This window comes from Pseudorasbora parva, chromosome 4, assembly GCF_024679245.1.
Source record: "Pseudorasbora parva isolate DD20220531a chromosome 4, ASM2467924v1, whole genome shotgun sequence".
Taxonomy (NCBI): Eukaryota; Metazoa; Chordata; class Actinopteri; order Cypriniformes; family Gobionidae; genus Pseudorasbora; species Pseudorasbora parva.
The window spans coordinates 44,716,071-44,740,183 of NC_090175.1; the positions used below are offsets into that span (position 1 = coordinate 44,716,071).

The 24,113-nt window shown below is 35.9% G+C and overlaps 1 protein-coding gene across 5 annotated transcripts in view; it reads left to right on the plus strand.

The window, feature by feature from the left end:
• LOC137073435 (zeta-sarcoglycan) overlaps window positions 1-24,113 on the plus strand; it is a 438,962-nt gene that overhangs the window by 379,168 nt on the left and 35,681 nt on the right. For all 5 annotated transcript variants that reach the window (XM_067441929.1, XM_067441932.1, XM_067441928.1 and 2 more), the window contains one exon: window positions 3,027-3,099. In XM_067441929.1, the coding sequence (XP_067298030.1) occupies window positions 3,027-3,099 (73 nt within the window). The remainder of the gene's footprint in view (window positions 1-3,026; window positions 3,100-24,113) is intronic.

Here is a 24,113-nt window from a genome sequence, read left to right on the forward strand (position 1 = left end):
GAAATAGCTAACCCTGGGTCATTTTAAACCTGAATCCTGAAAAATGAAATTTACCCACCGGTAACAATTAAAGAAACTGTATGTAGGAAATATATTTCAATTAATCATAAAATGGCCCTGACATGTCACTAGACATTAAGAAATCATGTTAATTTCAAATACTTATATCACTGACAACAGTAGTCCGGCCAGGATATAGTCATTTAAAAGTTGTTGTTGCAGCCCTCAACTGATGTTGATGTTGACATGTTGTGTTTTGGCCTGAAGCGCCGCCCTCCACCGATCTACCAATCATGAAGTCAGTAGTGTTTCTGCATCCGAGTTGCCAGATCTGCTCTAGTTACTACAGCTGCAGCTACAGACGTTCCTGTTGGATCCTGCAGCCTATCTGGCAACCTCGAGTCAGGGGGGAGGGGGAGAGGGGATAGTGATTGCAGTACCAGTTTTGGCCACAATCTTACATACACTTCCATTAATCTTGTGAATTCAGAAGCTGACGTTTCACACTATACACTCCTAAACCCTGGGTTAACATCCTTATTTGCACATTTGCAGTGCCAGTGTCACTGATTGGACGAATGCAGAATGCAACCTGTTTACATAAAGGCTACATTGCTGAATGTACTATCAAATTGTTTTCTAAATGGGCTTTTCATCAGGCTATAAAGGTTAGAATGAAACATTCTCTTTTTTTGCTTCAAATGACATATTTTTGGTCAATATTTTCCATATCAAATGCTGAAACAACTGTTTATATACAGTACAACATGCAGTTTTTCATTAACTGTCCAAAGCATGTCAACATAAGGCAGACGATTGGATGTCAGTTGCTAAGCATCTTAACTTAACATTCTAACACTGCATTATTGCAAATTTTGGCACTGCAATGCAAGTTTAACATCGTAACAGAGGTACTAACTCTGCTCTTGAGAAGAGTTGGATAACCCCAGGTAAAGCAATGCAAAACACTCCTTTAGGGATAAAAGCAGGTTTCAGAACAATGATAACCCAGGGTTAAGTACAGTGTAAAAAGCAGTGCCGCGGTCACTTATCTACTTGCGTAATAAAGTAGCCTCAGAAAGAGTCAAATCGGAAGACTTCAGCTGTTGTGTAATTTTTATTTACTTATTATTATTTCTTTTTTGGGTAGCACTTTATTTTGATGGTCCCTTTTGAACATATTGTTGACTATAATTAATATTTACACCTACTGTATGCGTCAACTAACTCTCATTAGACATTAGTATAATATCTGCCAACTCTTTGTTGTGATGATCCTCCAACAGAATTCCACGGACTATAAGTAACATTGCAACATGTCAACCTACGAGTCTACTAATATTTGACTCTCTATTGAGAGTTAGTAGATATTTAGGTGCAATGTTACTTATAGTCAACAGAATGTGTTACCATCCAAATAAAGTGAATTTTTTTTTAGTTATTAGAACACAACACTTTTTGTACACCATCCATTATTCAAACGTTAAATGTCTGCACTATATAGTAACCTTACATTGTCAGGCGAATATTGAAAAAGCAAATATACAAAGATTCCACTCATGCAGGCCCATCTTTCTCTTACTCTTTTTGTTCTATCTCTGTCTAAATGTGCATGCTGGGAGGTCAAGTGGAATAGCTAGAGGTCAGGGACAAAGAGGGCACATGCTCAGTAATTGGGCAGATCTGTCCATTACCTCTTTTTCACAAAAAGACATGGGTAGAAAGAGGGATCAAGGGAGATAAATAGTGGTAGAGATAGATAGAGAGAGAGATGGATAGAGCATCCATAAGTGGAATACAGTAATCTCAAAGGTGAGACTGAAAGGCTAAAATGGGTCAGAGAGAAGAACTACGCTAGGGAAGTGAGAGAATAAAGTGTTATTTCACTCAAATATTTCAGTCAAATATGTAATTTCTGTCATCATATCATTCAAAATCCTTATGACTTTTTGGTAAATTAAAATAAAAAATGTTGTGTGTTTAAAATGGGCAAAGTAATGACTGAAGTTTGACTTTTTGGGGAACTGTGCTTTTAAACTATTCTGAACATGATTGTGGGGAAAACTAAGAGAAATAAAATAAACTAGGACAGACCGAAACAAACAAAAAATGCAAGCAAGGAAGAACAGCTTACTTTTATACTTATGAGAACTCACTTAACAAGCACATTTTTAAAAATAAATAAATATTGCGCTCTGAAATGGGGGACATTTCAAATGTTCCAGAAGTACAGATCTGGGAAAAAACACTCAAGTCTACCACTCCACAGCACTTGTAATTTATCACTTAATGTTTAATACCTCTGAGTATGAGGTACACAGTCCGAGTTACTTAAGAAAATTCCTGGGTAGTTAAGAAGGTATAATTATATATATATATATATATATATATATATATATATATATATATATATATATATATATATATATATATATATATATATATATATATATATATATATATATATATATATATATATATAATTATACCTTCTTAACTAATATTCAGTGACAAACTGTCCCATTCAGTGACAAATATATATATATAATATAGTTTGTACATAATATAGTTATATTTATTATATTTATACAGTAACAGTTTACTTATAAAATATATTTTATCTTCTACCTAATTTTATATATATATAAAATTAGGTAGAAGATAAAATATATTTTATAAGCCAGGTTATAACTAAATATTACTGTATAAATATAATAAATATAACTATATTATGTACAAATGATATGTTTGTACAAATTACACTTTTGATCATTTTAATGCATCCTTGCTGAATATAAGTATTAATTTATTATTATTGACAGGGTACATTTCTTTGTTAACTTTAAATGTTAAGTATGTGTAGGAACTGACTAGTTGTTCACAAGTATTATACATTTTCATTTGTTCACAAAGTTGATTGTTGTGTTTTTTATTTGTATTTTTTTATTTTTTTATTATTATTGTCAATTTGGTTCTAATTCAACCATATGACTTGTCATTCTCTCTGTTTTACTCTTTATCTCTAGGCAACGAGGGAGTTGTGTTTAGTCATTCAGTGGAAACGCCACACGTTCGAGCTGAACCTTTCCAGGATCTGAAGTAAGGCATGCTTTCTTAATGTATCACATTATCATTCAATGTGCGTTTCACGCAGAGAACCACAGAGGGGCGGGGGAGAGTAAGAGAATGAGAAAAAGAAAGGGACAAGACACGGAAGGATAGAGGAAAGTTATAAAACATGAACTTAATGAATGTCCACTTCCTAATTGTCCATGAAGCTTTATATTCTTAATATTCAGTGACAAACTGTCCCATTCACACTCTGTTATGAGAAAGAGGACGCGACCTGTCTGACACGCCCAATCCATCACCGGTGGATCAGCCAATCTGATTGATCTAATCTCTTCCGTCTGCATTAGTCGATATCTGATTGGATGTCTAATAGGTCACTAACATATCCCGAAGCTTCTCACTCCCCCAAACTCTGACATTATCACTATGGGAAATGATGTAGTGCCATGATGGATGGAGTCACTTTAAGTGGAAGTAGGCAGGTTACTGAGGGGAACTGAGAGCTTTTACCGTCCAGTTTGGTTTGATGGAGCACTGCTGGGTGCTTTCCAATCACTTATGAACTCGCTTAATGCAAATGCACCAGGATCAAATCTACTTCCATCGTTAGAAAAATTGGGGAAATGATTGGGTTAATGGAGGATTGGTGACATCTTATACTCGACTTTCAGCTTTCAATGGGAGTGTTGACCCTTTTTAGTTCCATTTCTTATTTTAATGGAAAACATTATCAGGATTTGACCCATTAAGGGGTCAAGGCTTGGTTAGTTAGCATGGTCCCATTAGCCCCTGCTGTTCCATGCTGTAACTACACTTTGTGTGTAAAATCTTTGGCCTCTTTCTCTATTTAGGGGAGAACGGGGCACAACCTAATGCTTTTTTGACATTCTCAGTTTGTGTAAATCCACTTGGGGTTCAGAGTATTTTTATACATATTAATTTCACACACATCTATGTGGTTTTGTTTCATTAATATGGTGTATACTTTTTTTCTTGATTTACCCCCCCCAAAAAAAGTAAGTGAAATGTGACAACATGCCCCATAGGTTGGGCATTGTAACATCACCATATGACAGATAAAATGTTACCTGATCTAATAAAAAATATATATTTATCCAAGACAAACTAAAATATTTTCTGAATAATATAATTATAAACTTTCTAAAATAAAACAATGGCATTTTTTAATCAATAAAAATGTACATATTTTTGAGTTTGACAACAAACACATCGCTATACAGCATAGTTAACATAATAATGAATAATTTCTAAACATTGACTCTCAGTAATTGTTCACCTTTTTCTCATGGTTTATCAAAATAATTCATAAAAGTATAGAATATAATAGCGCAGTTCTAATAGGGGCTCATTGTAATGCACTTACAACACACCTCTCCTGCGCAACTGGGATTTAAATCGGTGCTTGTGTCTTCTGCTATTAGATCAGCATTAAAGAACAATCTCAACTGTTAAATAACAGATATGAGATTACAATAATATAATTATTTTAAATAAACACAAAAAACATAGATAAATAAACTTAAGTAAGAAATGTAATTTTACTATTTGTAAATAAATGTTCAGTAATATCTTTCAAAGAGTTTTTTTTATTTTGGAGGAATTTTTTTTTCTCTAAATAATGTTGATATGGCAACTAGTAACACATTTTCATCATCCTGGCATGTATGGAAAGCTTTAAACCATATGTGTTACTAACCCACACATTAGCTTGTGCCCCATGCTCCCCTATAGCCATAACCATGTATAAAACTTGCGGCTGTTATTATAAACTAGTGCCCTAAACTGTCTGCTATAGGTGGTTTCTACAACATCACAGTTGGAACAACATGCAAAATATGACAATGATTTTTAATATTTTGTATGACCTTTATAATCTTACTGAAAGTGACAATAGATAATTCTCCACAGATCTTGAAAATAAATTGAAGCAAACAAGATCATTCAAACTGTGAACTGTGTTGTGTGAACAAACAAGAGTGTATTCTACACGGATAATTAATCATGTGGGGAACAATAATTTTCAAAAGTCAGAACTCCTTAAGAAGTATTAAATGAACTATTTGCGTCATATGCTGCTTTGAGACACAAAGTTGAGGACCCAAATGCAATATGTGTTGGGGTAATCTACAATCAAAGTCCAAAAACAGACAAGTAAAACACGTTAACAGTTCAAACATATACAATGGAAAGGAACAAAGGCAGACAGGATGTATCAAGGAAGGAACAATAAAGAGAAATGCAGTGAAGACATGTACAAGACTTAGCAACAAGTGACAGAATTGAGCAGGCTTTTATAGGCTGAGCTAGGTTAATGAAACACAGGTGGATGTAATCGGAATGATGAGTCTGGGCAGTGATTTATGGGAAATGTAGTCTATGTTGAAATTACAATAGTCCTAGGTAGAGTGTCCTCTAGAAGACAAACAGGTCATTCCAGCTGGTCATCAGGACAATTTGAAACACTAAAAATTCACCAGTGGATCACTCCCAACAAGAGAAAATAATGTTTTCAAGGTTGCTCTGTCTAAATACATGGCTGCAAAAAATATGCAACATGCGAGCTCTAACTTTATTGACAACTTCAATCTTTTCTGGAGTCAAATACATTTGCTTAAATAAGATGGCCTCCACCAAACAAACGGAATGCAAACAAAATAATTGGAGTGCTAAAGGGCCGTATCTATGTATCCTGCCATCATCCTTCAGCCACTGCACTCAACCAAAAAGAACACGAACCAGAACACGAACAAAGAATTAGACAAGTGTCCAAAAGAATCAGACAACATTGAGGAAAAAGATCATTACAGAGACCGAGACTGGTCTGAGGCAAACCAGATCTGAGAAAATGGTTTAACAATTTAATTCAGGCTATCAAAATACTCTCGTCTCACTTTACTTTCCTTTACTTCCTTTCTTTCTGTTGAGTCTCGTGTTCTAAGTTTAGTTTTGCCGCCAAAATTTAAATCAACGATTCTACTTCAAACAGCATCCATCTGCCAACACGCCACATGATTGACTTCCCAAGACATTGATCAAAGATACTACAAGACCTTCAGCGAATCAAAGAACCTGGAAAACCTCTGCAGCTTTATTATAGTAATCAATCAATTAAGTTTTGTTTGCATTTAAAGATGAGTGTTCTTGCATTATGTACTTACGAATTTAATGTCTTAAATTGCTGATCTATGTTGCTTGGCTGTTAAATAGTGTTTCACTATTGTTTGGATATTAATATATGCTGCACCATGTGCGTATATTATGCAGGGGGAAGGGGGGATGTGTGGATTGCAGTTGGGTCCGGTGGGTAAAGAGTTGTCTAACATTCTCAAAATTGCGGCTGGATGAGAGTTAAATCTGTGTTAATTTTAATAATGATGTGGGACTCTCATTTAACGGTAAAACGCAATTAATGTGTGTCATTCTTTAACTTTCGGTTTCATCTCAGTTCAAGACCAGGTACTGCAGCGTGAGAGAGGCAATGGATTCAGATTTTATATATATATATATATATATATATATATATATATATATATATATATATATATATATATATATATATATATATATTACCAAGGTTATTGTTCAGCAGTGTATTAAAAAACTGTTATTAAATCAGACATTTCTGTCCCCCTCACTTCTGAAACACCCCAGCGCTGCAGAATTGATAGTTACGGCCCGTTCGAATGAATGTTGGACGAGTCATTTGTTCGGCTGTAAAATAGACTTAATTTATAAATGATTTCGAGCTAAATAGACCTTTTTCCCTTATATAGAGTCCCTTACAATAACAATAACTTTCTCGAATTAAGTGAAGTGACGTGAAGGTCAAGTATGGCAACCCATACTCTATTTTTTTTCTCTACATTTAACCCATCCAAGTTAGTGCATCCACATTAGGAGCAGTGAACACACACTGCAAACCATGGACACACATCCGCAGTAGGCAGCCATTTATTGCGGTGCCCGGGAAGCTATTGGAGTTTAGGTGCTTTGCTCAGGGATACTTTGGTTGGTTACTTTTATAATTGTCTGCAAAGATGTTGGGAGAGGTGGAAGCATAGCATTTTATTATTTACAGGCTTCCAAAATATTTTCCAGCATTTATTAAAGATTTTTACAGAACTGTTATCAGCAATCTCCTCTGAGTTTGACAATTGTGGGGGATTTTAACATTCATATTGACGATGCTGATCCCAGTACTGCAAAAGAACTCAAAACAGTTCTGAACACTTTTGACTCAGCATGTACATGGATCCACACAAAATTGTGGACACACTCTAGATTTACTTATCAGCAAGGTTCTAAACATTTCATCTGCTGTTGTTAAGAATTTAGCACTATCTGATAATTTCTGTATTTTCTTTGATATATTGATCTCTCCTGCCATTGATGCTTGATCTGGTTCTGTCAAAAAGAGATGCATAAATGAGAACACTAGTGTGCTATTTATAATGGTTATATATTTGACACCAAGCATTTCTGCAGACTAGAGAGACATTATATTCAAAAATTATAAACAGCAAATAAACGCCCACACTCTTTTAGCTGCTTTAGGGAAACTTTATTTTCCTCTTTCAAAATTGTGTTTAACTATTTAGAAGCAGAGATCATAGAAGTGGTAAATGTCTCACTTCTTTCTGGAACTTTTCCAAAGTCCCTAAAAACTACAGTTGTTAAGCCTCTTATGAAAAAGAGAAATCTGGATAACACCATGAGCAACTATAGACCAATCTCAAATCTTCCTTTCATTGAAACGATTATTATTTTTTTATTTTTTTATTTTTTATTAGGTGAACTGAACAAATTCTTAAGATTGAATGGATTCAAGATGGTTTCCTAATTTCAATCTGGTTTCTGACCAAATCATAGTACAAGGACAGAAATTATATTCACCTGAATTCAGCAAAAAATATCAGCACTGGTACTACTTGATCTCAGTGCAGCATTTGACACTATTGATCACAGCATACAGCAGACAGGCTGGCACACTTGGTAGGACTTTCAGAGATGGTGCTGAAATCCTACAGATCCCGAGGAAGGGTGGGATTAGCATGTGAACATAGGTGACCAGAAGTGGACATCCATGACATGTGGAGGCTCAATTATTGCATCCAAATGATGTGAAATAACCATATTACTTACCACAGCTATGCACAGCTAAGCTATAACTAAATTAGCATACTATCATCTCAAAAATATTGCAACAATTAGATGTTGGTTAGTCGGTCATTCAGTCAGTTAGTTGGTCACGTTCAATGTAACGTCTCCGTACCCTCCTTCAGGGAATGAGGATTACATAAGTAACTGAGACATTCCATTTCAGTCGGTCACGTTCGAAGTTCCGATGTAATATCTCTGTTCCCTCCCTCAGGGATTAAGGGTTACATACATAACTGAGATGGTTTTGTTTCCACTCCCAACTTGGAGAAACTTGTTTATGCTTTTATCACCAGCAGAGTGGAATATTTAATGGACTCCTCACTGGCCTTCCCAAAAAGCCCTTTAGACAGCTGCAGCTCATAATGCCACTGCCAGGATTCTGAGCAGAAGCAGACAATCTGAACATATTATACCAGTCCTAGGGTCTTTACACTGGCTTCGAGTTACATTAAGAATTGAATATTAGGCCGGCTACACACTGACTGCATGGCATGAGCGTTTCAGCTGCATGGCGTGTCCGTTTTTATTTCGGCTCCCATGTTATTAGGTTAGAGCTTGCACAGCTCAGGCCGTGCCAAAAACGTGTGCATGCTTGAAATAGAACTGATGCCTCTTTTTCACATACACGCAAAGATGTTGGAAGTGTTGACATACTTGCAGATATAGGCCTATTTCTAAAAAAAAAAAAAAAAAAAAAAAAAAATTCATAATTATCTATATTAAAATATTGCACCTGTCAATACAAAACAAAATATTCTGTAGCATATTTTGCCGTCAATACTGCAAACGATGTCTTTGCTGTATCAGTAGGCTATATACTTATGTTTAACATGAAGTTGGCCTTCCCTGTACGTCAGACACGTTTCTGGTATGCACACACAGAGAAAACATCACGCGTCTGACAAGCAACAGAAATGCCACGCTCATGCCACACAGCCAGTGTGTAGCCGGCCTTACTTGTTTATAAATCACTCAGTAACCCAGGACCTCAATACATTGCAGATATGCTCATTGGACATAAACCCAACAGATCACTCAAATCATAAGTCAGTTAGAAATAACAAGGGTTCACTCAAAGCAATTCAAGTCAGCTTTTAGCTATTATGCCACCAATAACTGGAATCAGCTTCCAGAGGAGATCAGATGTGCTCCAACAGTAGGAACATTCAAATCCAGACTCGAAACACGTCGGTTCTGAGCATTTACTGAATAAGCACTGTGATACTGTACTTTGACTGATTCCACTTTATTGTATCTTTGTCCTCTTTTTTTTATTATTTAAATTATTTTCATTTTAAATCAGTCTAACTATTAACTAAAAATTTTGCCTATTTAAACTCCTAATTACTGCATATTAATATTTAGTTAGGTAGTTTTTAATTAGTTTTTAGTAGGATTAGGTATGCAGAATAAGGCAAGTACTAATAAACTGCCAATAACTTATAGGTATGCTGATAAGCAAATAGTAAATATTAGAGCCTAAATTGAAGTGTGTTTAAGTAATTAAATTATTTAATATTTATTTGTTAATGTACTTATTAGTGGTCTAATTCTTCACTAGATGCATTGTTTACAAATCTTGACAATGCACATGCAGCGATCTTGAAACATGTATTTTTGAATTGTGAATTTCTGTCAATAATTAATTTAAAATGCTAAGAATCAAATGATTTGCGTTTTGATAGCGATTCAGTGCTTTAAAATACACTCACTCTAAGGATTGTTAGGAACACCTGTTCAATTTCTCATTAATGCAATTATTTAATCAATCAATCAATCACATGGCAGTTACTTCAATGCATTTAGGGGTGTGCTCCTGGTCAAGACAATCTCCTGAGCTCCAAACTGAATGTCAGAATGGGAAAGAAAGGTGATTTAAGCAATTTTGAGCGTGGCATGGTTGTTTGTACCAGACGGGCCGGTCTGAGTATTTCAAAATCTGCTCAGTTACTGGGATTTTCACGCACAACCATTTCTAGGGATTACAAAGAATGGTGTAAAAAGGGAAAAACATTCAGTATGTGGCAGTCCTGTGGGCGAAAATGCCTTGTAGATGCTAGAGGTCAGAGATGAATGGACCGACTGATTTAAGCTGATAGAAGAGCAACTTTGACTGAAATAACCACTCGTTACAACCAAGGTATGCAGCAAAGCATTTGTGAAGCCACAACACACACAACCTTGAGGCAGATGGGCTACAACAGTAGAAGACCCCACCGGGTACCACTCATTTCCACTACAAATAGGAAAAAGAGGCTACAATTTGCACAAGCTCACCAAAATTGGACAGTTGAAGACTGGAAAAATGTTGCCTGGTCTGATGAGTCTCGATTTCTGTTGAGAAAATCAGATGGTAGAGTCAGAATTTGGCGTAAACAGAAGGAGAACATAGATCCATCATGCCTTGTTACCATTGTGCAGGCTTGTATTGATGGTGTAATGGTGTGGGGGATGTTTTCTTGGCACACTTTAGGCCCCTTAGTAACAATTGGGCATCGTTTAAATGCCACGGCCTACCTAAGCATTGTTTCTGACCATGTCCATCCCTTTCCATCCTCTGATGGCTACTTCCAGGAGGAAAGTGCACCATGTCACAAAGCTCGAATAATTTCAAATTAGTTTCTTGAACATGACAATGAGTTCACTGTACTAAAATGGCCCCCACAGTCACCAGATCTCAACCCATTAGAGCATCTTTGCGATGTGATGGAATCGGAGCTTCATGCCCTGGATGTGCATCCCACAAATGTCCATCAACTGCAAGATGCTATCCTATCAATATGGGCCAACATTTCTAAAGAATGCTTTCAGCACCTTGTAGAATTAAGGCAGTTCTGAAGGCGAAAGGGGGTCAAACACAGTATTAGTATGGTGTTCCTAATACTCCTTTAGGTGAGTGTATATTAACATAAAATTACTAGATGTGTAATGAAGGCGTTGTGTGCCATCATTCATGCCTTCACAGCTTTATTTCATAGATACGTGCTGCACTGTACTGCCTTTCACTGGATTGCATTTGTGCTCATGCTCGTCTGTAGGAGCAGCCCACATTTGAGATCTCCTCAGGACGGTCACTTATATCATATGAGCAGATGACAGCTCTATATCGATACAGCAATAGTCAAACCCATCAAGCCATTGACAAACCTGCCAAGTCATTGCATCTGTCACTACTGTTAAGTAAACTACTGTATAATAAAATGCTTTAACTGCATGGAAGCATCAAAGTTATTTTATACAAGAGAAAAGACTAATTACATCAAATTTTAATCGTCTTGAATCGAATTTGCAAAAAAATGTTCTTGAATCGAATCGAAAACCTATAAATCGTGAATCGAATCCATTAAGATTCACAGCTCTAGAACTTCTCCATTTCATTGCGAGTGCAGTGAGCTTGCAGAGAGACTCTTCCCACATGGTTTGTTATTGTCATGTCTGTTGTGGACAAATTGCTGACAAATTGCTGTAAACTTAACACACTGCATGTGGTTAGGACATGGTGTTTGTCTTAAAATAAATATTTATGTGATGCAAAACTTGCATCATACTATATTAGGTACTGTGATTTGTCTCCCTGTCTACCAAGGGGTCTTTGACCTCTCATAGATTGAATGTTCTTAGTAATAATAATAATAATTCATTACATTTATATAGCGCTTTTCTAGACACCCAAAGCGCTTTACATATAGAAGGGGGGATCTCCTCAACCACCACCAATGTGCAGCATCCACCTGGATGATGCGACGGCAGCCATTTTGCGCCAGAACGCTCACCACACACCAGCTGATTGGTGGAGAGGAGACTGAGTGATGAAGCTAATCAGGATATGGGGATTATTAGGAGGCCATGATGGACAGGGGCCAATGGGCAAATTTGGCCAGGATGCCGGGGTTACACCCCTACTCTTTATCGAAGGACATCCTGGGATTTTTAACGACCACAGAGTCGGGACCTCGGTTTAACGTCTCATCCGAAGGACAGATAAATAGTAATAGTAATAAATAAATAGTATTTCATAGTACCAATAAAAAATAATAATAAAATGCTCTCTAAGTTTTGGTTGGGTTAAAAAGAAGAAAAAGACAGATAAAGAGCATTTCTGTTATTCCAGCCCAGTCTGCAGTCTGTTTCACAGTAGAGAGTAGACACTTTGATTGAGAAATAATGCCACAGTGAAAATCTGCAGAAAATCGTAACACTCATCATGGCTCCTTCGCTACCTCTCATCTCTCTCCTCCTCCCTCACCATGAATTTCTAGTTGTTCTTCTTAGACAGAATCTGGAATCTGGCATCCTTTACTGGCCTGTATGAATTTGTCATGATCCCTTCCTGTGTATCCTTGTCTTGGTTTGTTATTTCCTGGTTGTCGGTCGTCATTCTTGCATGTGTGTTACCTGTAAACTGCTTTTGGTGAATTATTTAAGTTGTCAAGACTTTAGTTTATTTTTTTTATTTTTTTTTTGAAGTTGTTCATGTTTTGTTTTGGAATTAACTATACTTGGGTTCACCTTCAATCTTGCCGTCAGTGGATTTTGTTACAGAATTAACATTTTTCCACCATTTTGTAGGGATTAATACCTTATTACATGCTGTACATGTTTAGATTCACTCTCACCCTCATTAATTTGCAAATCGGAATCAAGGAAACAAAAAATCTAATTCACTTTCTTCTAATTATTGTTTTATCGAAGTGTACTCATTATCACCGAGCTTAACAGTCAATTGAAATGAGCCTACCTCATGATTTATGAGCCAGCTTTATGTTGTGTTTATGTTTATGGCATGTGAAACTTTTGTAAATGAATGTTTGTCCAGTTTTTTTGCTCTCCTCTCTAAATCTTCCTCTTTTCTGTCTCAGTGTTTTTGTCCCTCTTAGAGTTCACAATTGTGCAGTTAAAGTAAATGGAACATGTAATGACTTAATAGAGACTATTAAAGGCTAATGCCTTATGATATGGTCTCACTGACAGAGTTCAGTTGCATACTGTTGATATACTTTCACACAACTTCCCCAGTAAGAGTTGGTCAGACCACCTTTAAAGTAACACTTGAGCGTTTTTATAAGCTATCGGTTTTATGCATGTGTGCGTGTAACAAGGCTTTGAGTAATGAGAGCTCACACTTTTGATAACACGCGCGTCACATTATTTCCAGGATAAAACTGGTCATTTTTGGTAATGATAACTTATCAAGTCTTCTATCACTTTCTCTAAAGAACTCACTTAAAATGTTAACTTAAATGTGGGATGGTCATTGACAGAAATGTTCACACTTTGCTACAGCAAATCTGTTTGCTGTAAAACCCAGCAAATGACTTGCTAATAAGAATAGTTGAGCAAGTATTAATAGCATATTTTCTTTCTGTAGTCTTCTCGTGTTATTTGAAAGCATTAAAAAAAAGAGCATTGATGTGCTACAGACCTTATATAATCTTGCACTCTGTTTTCTTTTCTTTGTGATACTGAGATGCTAGTCTGGAGTTCTGGTAAATTAGATTTGAAAATAACTGAATTAATGAACATCTGTGTTTTTGTCCCCCTTTATATTTTACTTTTAAGATCATTCCGATAGTTATTCATTATTTAAAGGAATAATTCTCATGGAATGATTCATGGAAGAAAGTAACTGACAAAATGTCAAATGTTAATTAATAGCTTGGGCTGCTATTTTGTGCTTCTGTTTGAAAAACATGATCTAATATATATGTTTATATTCATATATTTACAGTAATCACCAATTTAGACAAATTATAGTTAGTGTGGCTTATTTTGTTATTGATGCATATTTTTATATATTTATACTTCATGGAGTAGCATCTGAATAATTGAGAACAGGCTAACAGTGATAAAACAAAAGTTTTGATTGCTTTAAAAAATGGCTTTATTGCTGGAGCACTATTTCAATCAGCAGCTACTGGCTTTCCATTTTTTATTCTTCTTGGCACAATTCTGGTCATTTGCCTTCATTTGTTTAGTTTGATGCTCCTCTCTCAGTGCTGAGGTTTGAACTTGCCTCAGGCTCTCATTAATTAAACTGCACATCTCAGACAAAGAAATATTACCACCATTTGAGATGGCTTGGACGGCCTCCATTTTCTAAGCACCACCTCTCTTTTTACTCTCCACAATCCTCTCTTTCCAGACCTTTATGAAGTCACTGTCATTGTCTGCCGCCTTTAATTTCACTAATATCTTTTATTGTATTTTATTTATTTATTTTTGTCACAGAAAACTGTTTGTTCCTCCACAAGCTGCAGCGTTCACTTTTAAATTAATGCTTTTTTGTTCTATATAATACTTAATTCTTCAGACAACTTATATTTCAAGAAAATTATATTCAATAAAAAGAGATTTGAGAAAATAACTAGCTTTCAAATCCATTTTAGCTAGTCCCTCCTAAAAGGGTGTGTTAGTTCTGCATAAATAATGCAGGAAGGACTCTTTATTTCAGTATTTTTTTTCTGAGATTGAAGCTTCTGTCTGAAGGTTTTTAACAAGCACAGCATCTTTCTTTAAAAGAACAGCACCTCAGTGTCACTCCCAAAGGGTTAAAAAAGTGCCTTCCATGTCACAATAAAGACGTTAAAGATAACCCTAGGCTTCATTTTTTGATGCGCAGGCTGCTTTATTGATTTCAGTGAGAAACCTTTGGTGTCACACACAGACGCGTTGGACATGGGAACCCAATCAATCAATCAATCAATCAATCAATCAATCAATCAATCAATCAATCAATCAATCAATCAATCAATCAATCAATCAATCAATCAATCAATCAATCAATCAATCAATCAATCGATTTTTTTTTAAAATCTGATACATTGGGCAAACAACTGAAATCAACAACTACCATGTGTGTCGATATTGTGCCGCCAAGGGGTACCTTGGCCATCTTCATTGTGACGTGGAAGGCACTTGATCATGCTTCAGATTTTGACGCTTTGGGAGTGAGACCGGGCTGCTGGGTTGATTCGCAAGAGTGCAATTCTCCAGCCTGGTCTCACCCTTAATACGTAGGTATTAATACGTTACTTTCAAAGAGACTAAACGTACGTCTTAGTACGTTTGGAGAAGTGCTAAAATGTAAAATATAGACGTATTTGCAACATTTAAACGTAGTATTATTACATTTTTACAGCTAAAAAACGTAAAATATTTACGAATCCATCATGAAATCTTTTTTTTTGAAAATACAAAACTTTATTCTGGTAAAAACATTTTTTTTTTGTTATATCATAAAGATATCTATTTAATTTCCCTTTGACCATTTTATTGATTAATCTACGATCCCTTAACACTACCCAAAACCTAAACCTACCAATTTAATACAGAATATAAAGAAAATAAAAGGTAAAACATTGGAAAATGACGATTTTGGTAACAATATAGCATTAAAAAAAATATTTTGAACGGCTAATCCTACACTTACCCCTAAACCTACCCATTAGCATTTATTAAAACAACGTACTGTTATAAATCAAAGCATAACAGACAGACCAGTGTACTCACAATAATTTATTTATTGCAAAAATGTCAAAAGCGGTACCAAAAGTAGTTCAAATGAAGATGTGTTGCAGTCGCAGTCCTCTCTGGTGGTATATAACGTTAATAGTTTTGTATGAGGTACAGAGCAGAATGTTAGCTTAGCTATTAATCAATGAAAATATTAATCCGGCTTCTCTCCGTGAAGTTGCGCGCTTCCCATTTCAAATACAAATCGACTGAAACACGACATGTCAAAATCTGTGACGAAGCAGGCGAGAGCCAATGAGCGTTCGATGCCACTGCCGTAAATCATGTCGTAACGCTTCATGAGGGCGCGTTTTTTAAATTTGAATTTACGAGCGCGAGATTTGATGTTTGCCGTCGCATTACTGAGAGGAGATGAAGACTATGGAGATGAAGATCAAGCTCAGTTTTAGATTTGTTTCTCGCAAACATATGGATTCTAACGATTTGGATTACAGCAAACGAATAAAGTGTTGCGTTTTGTGAATTGATGTTTTGTTTTGGTGTATATTGTGATCGCCAGTTGCTGAATAGGAGAAAATGCCTTTTTATGTCTCACAGCAAACAACAAGCTAAATACTACAAAATGGTTGGCAAGAATGTTATTCATCTGACGGTTTTAAAATTCAGTCTTCTTTTAACATCACCCCAAATGAGTTTGTAGTGATGTCACGAGAGCAAAATGTTATTTTATATTTCTGTTATTTTATATTAGGTTGATTAACTTAGTAAAATGCATTTAATAAATGTGACTGAAAACATGTATTGATGTGACTATTGGATATAAAATAAAAAAATATTAATGCCACGATTTATGGGAGCCGGTGGCTGGCTGCTTACACGTTAACTTCGATAATTTACATTTTAGTGCTGTCAATACGTCAATATTGTACATTTTAGTGCTGTTAATAAGTCAGTATTGTACGTTTTATTGTGTGTGAAAACGTTAGTAAATGTACGTGTAGTAGAATCACACTTTACGTAAAAATACTCACGTATTTTCATGAGATCACGTTGAATACTCGCAATACTGCAAGAGTCACATCTTGAGGGAAGTGCATTAAACTTTTTTAGATCTTGTGCTGTGCAGTTAATTATTCCATCCATAGAATAAAAAACATCCATCTTTATTTGAATGTGTTCTGACATACTGCAGCTGAAATATGTACTAATATTAAATTTTTGATTTATTTGTATAGACACATTTGCCACAGAACATGGTAATCAGGGGAAAATGGGGAAAAGACTGATCTGCAATTATGGATATCAAACAATTATTTATTTATTTGTATTTAATTTCATTTAATTTAATTCAATTTATTTATTTATTTTTTTTTTTTTTTTTTTTTTTTTAATTGTATTATGTTATGTAACATGTTATGTAGTATGTACCTACCGAGGTTTCTTTTTTGGCTTACACTGTGTTTACGCCAGACTCCAGAAGCAAGTGACATGATGGGATGTGACAAAAGTAAATATAACCCATTATAATCAGTGGTGTTGTCATTAGTAGATCTGACATGGTGCGACACAACAATTTCCGATAAACTGATAAATAAACTGATGTCCCGTTCTACTTATGATGTACTCCAAGCACTTGCACTACTTCTAACATTAAATACAAACATATTTGCACACATATTTGCTTTGCCACATCCAGCGTAGACCATAGACTGTAAAAAAAAAACACTCAGGCACCGATTCCTATTCAGGCAAAATATCCCAGTAATGGTCGTTGATGATTACATCTTCAGAGGCTGAGTATTCACAGTGATCCTGAGGTGGAACCGCAGCATCAAGGTCCCACCCATACCCCCACTCCCACAGACTCAATCGCAAGTCAGTTATAATATTACATAACGCTTATAGAATCCAAAAACTAGCTGAAACCAAACGGATTGGGAAAACTTGAACATACAACTGATTGATGAGAACTACAATGACAGAAACAATTTCTTGTCTTTGGAAGAAATAAAATGTTGTAAAATTATTGTAATTATTATAAGTGTATTTTTGTGAGTGCGAGTGTAAGTGTTTTTTGTTTTGTTTTGCTTTTTGGCTTAATTAAGTGTCCCATTCAATTATATGGAGTGGGTGGGCTTTAAGACCTCTACTACAGCCAGCCATTAGGGGGTGATCAAAATGTTGTGACTTAATATTTAAATTTCTTGTGCTGCACACATGGGGCCGTGTCATACAACTGGCGCAATATGATGGCAGACGCAATGCAAGTGTTTTTTTATTTCTAGTTTCAGCCCTCTCGCTGCTGTTATAATTTCACATACAGCAGCACGATATTTATATAGCAAATGCATTCTTGCCTAGCTTGACAAGCCAGACCCACTTCAAGTTGTTTAGTCTGGAACCTCACAGGGCTCAATCCAAGGGGCGGGATAAACGTTTGTCTTTCAAACTCCCTCCGCAGGCAATTGGATAGCGCTTCAACAAACCAGAGCAATGAAGGTGAAGCAGAGCTAGTTGACAGATTAAACTTTCGCCATATCCGGTCAGCAAAACTCCGAACACATCTTCCCTTCTTAAGAATGACTTCAGTGTCATTCTTTGTTCTTTTCTCAGAGAAAAGCTTAACTCCAAGTCTTCCAGAGTCGCGGTCAAAGCTGATTCGAAAGACTGCCGTTCGCCAGCTTCTGTGTTTACGCTAGCGCAACTCTGCCGTCATCATGTTAAGCCCCACCCATCGACTCTATACACAATTTGATTGGCCCGAACAGAGTTTGGTTTTTACAGCTCAGAAGGTATTGAGAGTTGCTAGACGATACTTGCGGCATATTAGATTTGCTGCCGCTAGGGTGCGTCTAGATTTCTAGGCGTGTTCAGGTGCATTGTTGGCTCATTGCTATTTTGAGTCAACTGAAAACGACTGCACCATTGATCAACCTGGCCTAAAGTCAATAGCACAGTATGTTTTGTGTTATTCAAAGGGCACATTAGTAATATAAGAATATAGGTGGGTGAACAAGACGCGTACACTCTCTTTATTACCCACAGGGATGCACAGTAGCACACAAACAATTTTAAATATTAAAAAGTATTCCTCTCTGGAGAAATGTTCTTTCTGCTCACAAATGGTGGCATGTAAATAGAATCCGCCATAGTGTAAGCGTAAATGGCATAAAATGGGAATGGGAGATAACAATGACAATGAGCCTTGTGCACCGATTATTTTCCCGTTTGTAAACTAGCAAAAGTGGATTTAGACCATGTGCTCATATTGTTAAAATAGGGCCCTTGATGTAAACAGTCTCAGGTTGTTGCTGTGCAGATAACAGTCATGTCTGGAGTAAACACTGTGTTAGAGTCAATGACGATGTGACATGTAACAGAAGGATTTGACAGAGCTGTCCCATCCCATTCCAATAAAGCCACCACTTGATGTGGTTAACATCTGCTGACTAACACTTGTAAATGTTGAGATACCGTCCACAAAGCACAAATTTTTTTTTTTTTCAAGTTTAACTCCAACATGGTATCTCAGTCTCTAATGTGCATGTAGGCAACTACTTTTTAAAGGCAGCATCCTAAACGAAAATAAACTCTCAAAGAGATGGGCTTGAGATGCTTATATTTGTTCACTGTTCATTGCAAGGAGTGTTTTGTGTAATTCGCTGTGTATGTTGTTGATAATGCAAGGAAGAGAGCATGTTTATGGATAAGACTTATAATGCACACTTGTGCTGTGATTAATTCAGCTCTTATAGTGATTTTCTGGAGTGAAAACAGATGCTTTATCTTTTGTGTGATGAACAATAAACTTCATAAAACTCACCAGTAAAGTTTTTGGCCATCATTCGGACAGGGTCCACTACAACATGCTTGTACTCTGGTGGATAAAAGCAAGATGGCAACATAAGTTAAAACCAGAATTAAACTAAACTATACCTTTTCTATCTCCATGTAACATATATTCTCTGGTTCTGTAGCCATTATTGTCCGAGTCCGGTTTGAACTGAACACCATTAGTTTCTGACCTAAAACTTTACCAAAAAAAAAAACTCTGGGGACATCAGAGACTTATTTTACATCTTGTAAAAAAGAGCCATAATATGTCCCCTTTAGAGTTGAAAAGAATTTAATACAAAATACAATATTGATCTCAGTGCGTCTTAATAATCTGTCCACCATCTCCAGTGAACCAAACTGAAAAAAAAGATGTTGTCTTGCAAACTGTGTGACTGAATATGTGAGGCTTAATCCAGATGAGACAGACACCACTTTTCCTCTCTAGAACATAATTATGGATGGACAGAGAGTGAAAGAGCGAGGGAGATTGTTGAGGAGGGATTTGAAGGGCTTTTGGTTGATTTATTGCACACCTGAACACCACAGCCGGTCGAAATATAGAGTCAGTCCTTCGACCATTTTGGAATACTTTGGCAAAATTACTTCTGTGGCTGTGTGTATGTCCTTTGCACCACATTTCTCCTTATAAAGTAATTAAACAATGGCTATCATTCATCCAGTGATTCTTCATTGTTTTGTTTTACATTGTCTTAATGGCACACAGTGAACATTTGTTCCCATGGAAATGCATTGTGAAAATGGTGAAAGAACTATCTATCTATCTATCTATCTATCTATCTATCTATCTATCTATCTATCTATCTATCTATCTATCTATCTATCTATCCATCTATCCATCTATCCATCTATCCATCTATCCATCTATCCATCCATCCATCCATCCATCCATCCATCCATCCATCCATCCATCCATCCATCCATCCATCCATCCATCCATCCATCCATCATATATTTCAGTCTGCAGATTACAGGCAGGGACAATAACCATGAATTCTTATCTCTCTCTATCTTTTCAGCTAAAGGCCACTCTTAGACTCATCTTTCAAGTGTCTGACAAGATTCACCTCATACCTGGCTTATCTAGCTTTCGAGTTGTCATTTATGAGATGAGGTTTTTTTTTGGGGGCTTCTCTTATAATGGTTGTGGTTAAAGTTTGGGTGAAGCAAGATGGTTCTAAATCATGACAAAAGTGCATCTGCGACCCTGAGCCCATGAGTGACTGATTGGGCACGATCGTGCCTGGAAATTACATTTGATTTACTTGAGTGTTTGGGAGGCATGTAGAGATACTACTCAGGTGCTTCAATTGTAGTGTATCTGTATATGAGTCTCAGTTGGATATGATTACATATGATTAAATCCAATACTTGAGATTCTTTGTAGATGTGATCCTGGAAACTTGGCCCTCTAAAAATCCACATTAAATTACGTTCCACTCATACGGACATCGAGGACATCCACCCTTCGGACTTGACCTTCATATCCATTGATTACCTTATCACACTGGGATTACTCTGGCATCTACAGTGCTTTACCTCTCAGCCCATTCCTAATACTGTCAGTAGATGAGTGAAGTAGTTTTTTTTTTTTTTTCCATAAGAGATTAAACTTAATTTTTAGATGATTTTTGTATGTGGTTTTGGCGTTATATCGATCTGTGGTGGTGACCTTTACATTTATTGAGCCGTTTAGTAAATTGCCCTTGTTGTCATCTGTCTTTTCCAAAGAATGAGTGTCACTCAGGTATATACATCATATCATTGAAGGAATTCTGAATTAGTATTATAAGTAGAAGTAGTAGTATCATTTACATATGTCAATATGTATTTTATTATATATATATATATATATATATATATATATATATATATATATATATATATATATATATATATATATATATATATATATATATATATATATATATATATATATATAAATATATATAATTTAAGATTTTTTTCAGATAGTAAATTAGTAAATTAATTAAATTAATTCAGTAAATTAATCAAAAGTGACAGTTATGAAAAATATGTTTTACAAAATAAGTGTTTAAAAAAAAAAAAAAAAAATGCTGTCGAGAGTGTCGAGGCAACATTCCTAAAATTAAGATATGTTAAATTAAATCGTACTCTTCATTAATAAGATACACTATATTTCCAAAAGGTGTAGGATGCCTGCCTTTACATGCACATGAACTAATGAACATATGAACACTCCATTCTTAATCCTAGGCTTTAATATACAGTTGGCCCACCCCTTGCAGCTACAGCAGCTTCAACTCTTCTGAAAAGGCTTTCCACAAGGTTTAGGAGTGTGTTTATGATCATTTTTGGCCATTCTTCTTGAAGCGCATTTTTGGCACTGATTTTAAACTAGAAGGCCTGCAGTCTCCACTCTAATGCATCTCAAAGGTGTTCTATCAGATTGAGGTCAGGACTCTGTGCAGGCCAGTCAGTTCCTCCACACCAAAACTCACTCATCCAGATCTTTACAGACCTTGCTTTGTGCACTGGTGTGCAGTCACGTTGAAACAGGAAAGGGCCACCCCCAAACTGTTCCCACAATGTTGGGAGCTTGAAATATTCCAAAATGTCTTGGTTTGCTGAAGCATTAAAAGTTACTTTTACTGGTACTAAAGGGCCAAGCACAGCCTCTTAAACACAATCCCACAACCTAAATCTCCTCCACCAAATTTTACACTTGGCACAATGCAGTCAGGCAAGTACCGTTCTCCTCACAACCACGAAAGCTAGACTCATCCATTGAATTGCCAGACTCATCCATTGAATTGCCAGACAGAGAAGTGTGATTTGTTACTCCAGAGAACACGTCTCCACTGCTCCAGTGGCGGCATGCTTTACACCACTGCATCCAACATTTTACATTGCACTCTGTGATGTAAGGCTTGGATGCAGCTGCCCGGCCATGGAAACACATTACATGAAGCTGTCTACGCACTGAACTTGAGCACAAAGTTTGACTCTGCAGAAAGTTGGTGACTTTGCACTGTGTACATAAGCATGTACTGACCCTGCTATGTCATTTTATGTAGCCACCCCTTTTTCACTTCATTGCTGAGTTGCCCAATTTACTTATCGATAAGCCCCACCCCATCAGTTACTGTTACTAACTCAGTTGCTAACAAACAGAGTTGCTATGTCTTACAGTGACAGCTGTCCGTGTGAAAACCATATCCCACAATGTTTTAGATACATAATGTAGCATACCCAATCCGAATGATGGCCAAACTCTACTGATGGTTTATAAAGTTTATTACTTAGTTTTTCACTCAAAAACATTAACTGTAAGAGCTGAACAAACAAAGCATACAAAGTGCGCATTAACGTCTCATTCACAAACTCTCTATTTTTGTTGCTCTCTCTGTTATAATTAACATAAACAGCAAATTACACAAAACACTGATACAACGAAGAGTAAACAAACAAAATACAGACCGTATGCCTTTTGGGGGGTGCTAATAAACGGTAAACTTTGTATCAGCAAAATATCTCTGATAAAACGGTGAGTTATCCCTTTCATTACCCATAGACTATACTACCCATCAAAATAGGAGTCCTCCTTAGTAAGACAGATAATGTAGCACTTAAACATAGCTCACAGAAATATCAAAAATGTAGACAAAAAAAACAAATTAGACAATAAATCACAAAGTCTGTGACACAGAAGGACCACCTTTCGTCTAGGAGTATTCGAGACTTAAATATATATATATATATATATATATATATATATATATATATATATATATATATATATATATATATATATATATATATATATATATATATATATATATATATATATATATATATATATATATATATATATATATATATATATATATATATATATATATATATATATATTTTTTTTTTTTTTTTTTTTTTTTTTAATAAATATAGTGGGAGATATATTTGAAAAACCTAGGGTTTACAAATTATAATGCAAGCCTCATGTTACTGTCGATGGTTGAAGATGACAACACCAAGGATCAACACTGTTCATGTACTGCAGGGTAAGATTAAATTAATTTATACTTAACCAGTTTAATATGAAGAGGCACAGAAATGCAAACCTTCGTTTATGTGATTTTGACCTACAGCGTTACATGAGAACAGTTAGTTATTTTGGATTGTACGTTAGCAGGGACTCTAATCATAACTCAATGGGGGTATGACAACCAGAAAATCCTCTCAGGATACCTGCAGTAAGTGTTACAATACCCCATGCACATTGTTTTACTATTTTTGTAACGTAAACACCATCAAAATGATGAGAGCTTGGATTTTCCAATGTTTCTCTACGGTGCTGAAACCTAAAGATGTTCAAGTTCTGGTCCCAGCACAACTGATACTCAACTGCCATTGGCTCATCTGCATTCGAGGGGAGGGGCTTACTGATAAGTCAATCGCTTCCACTTTGTTATAAAACCACTACAAGATGACCATAGAATATTTAGTCGTGCAGAAATTTCATGAATAACCTCACCGTGCAGAGCTTTAAT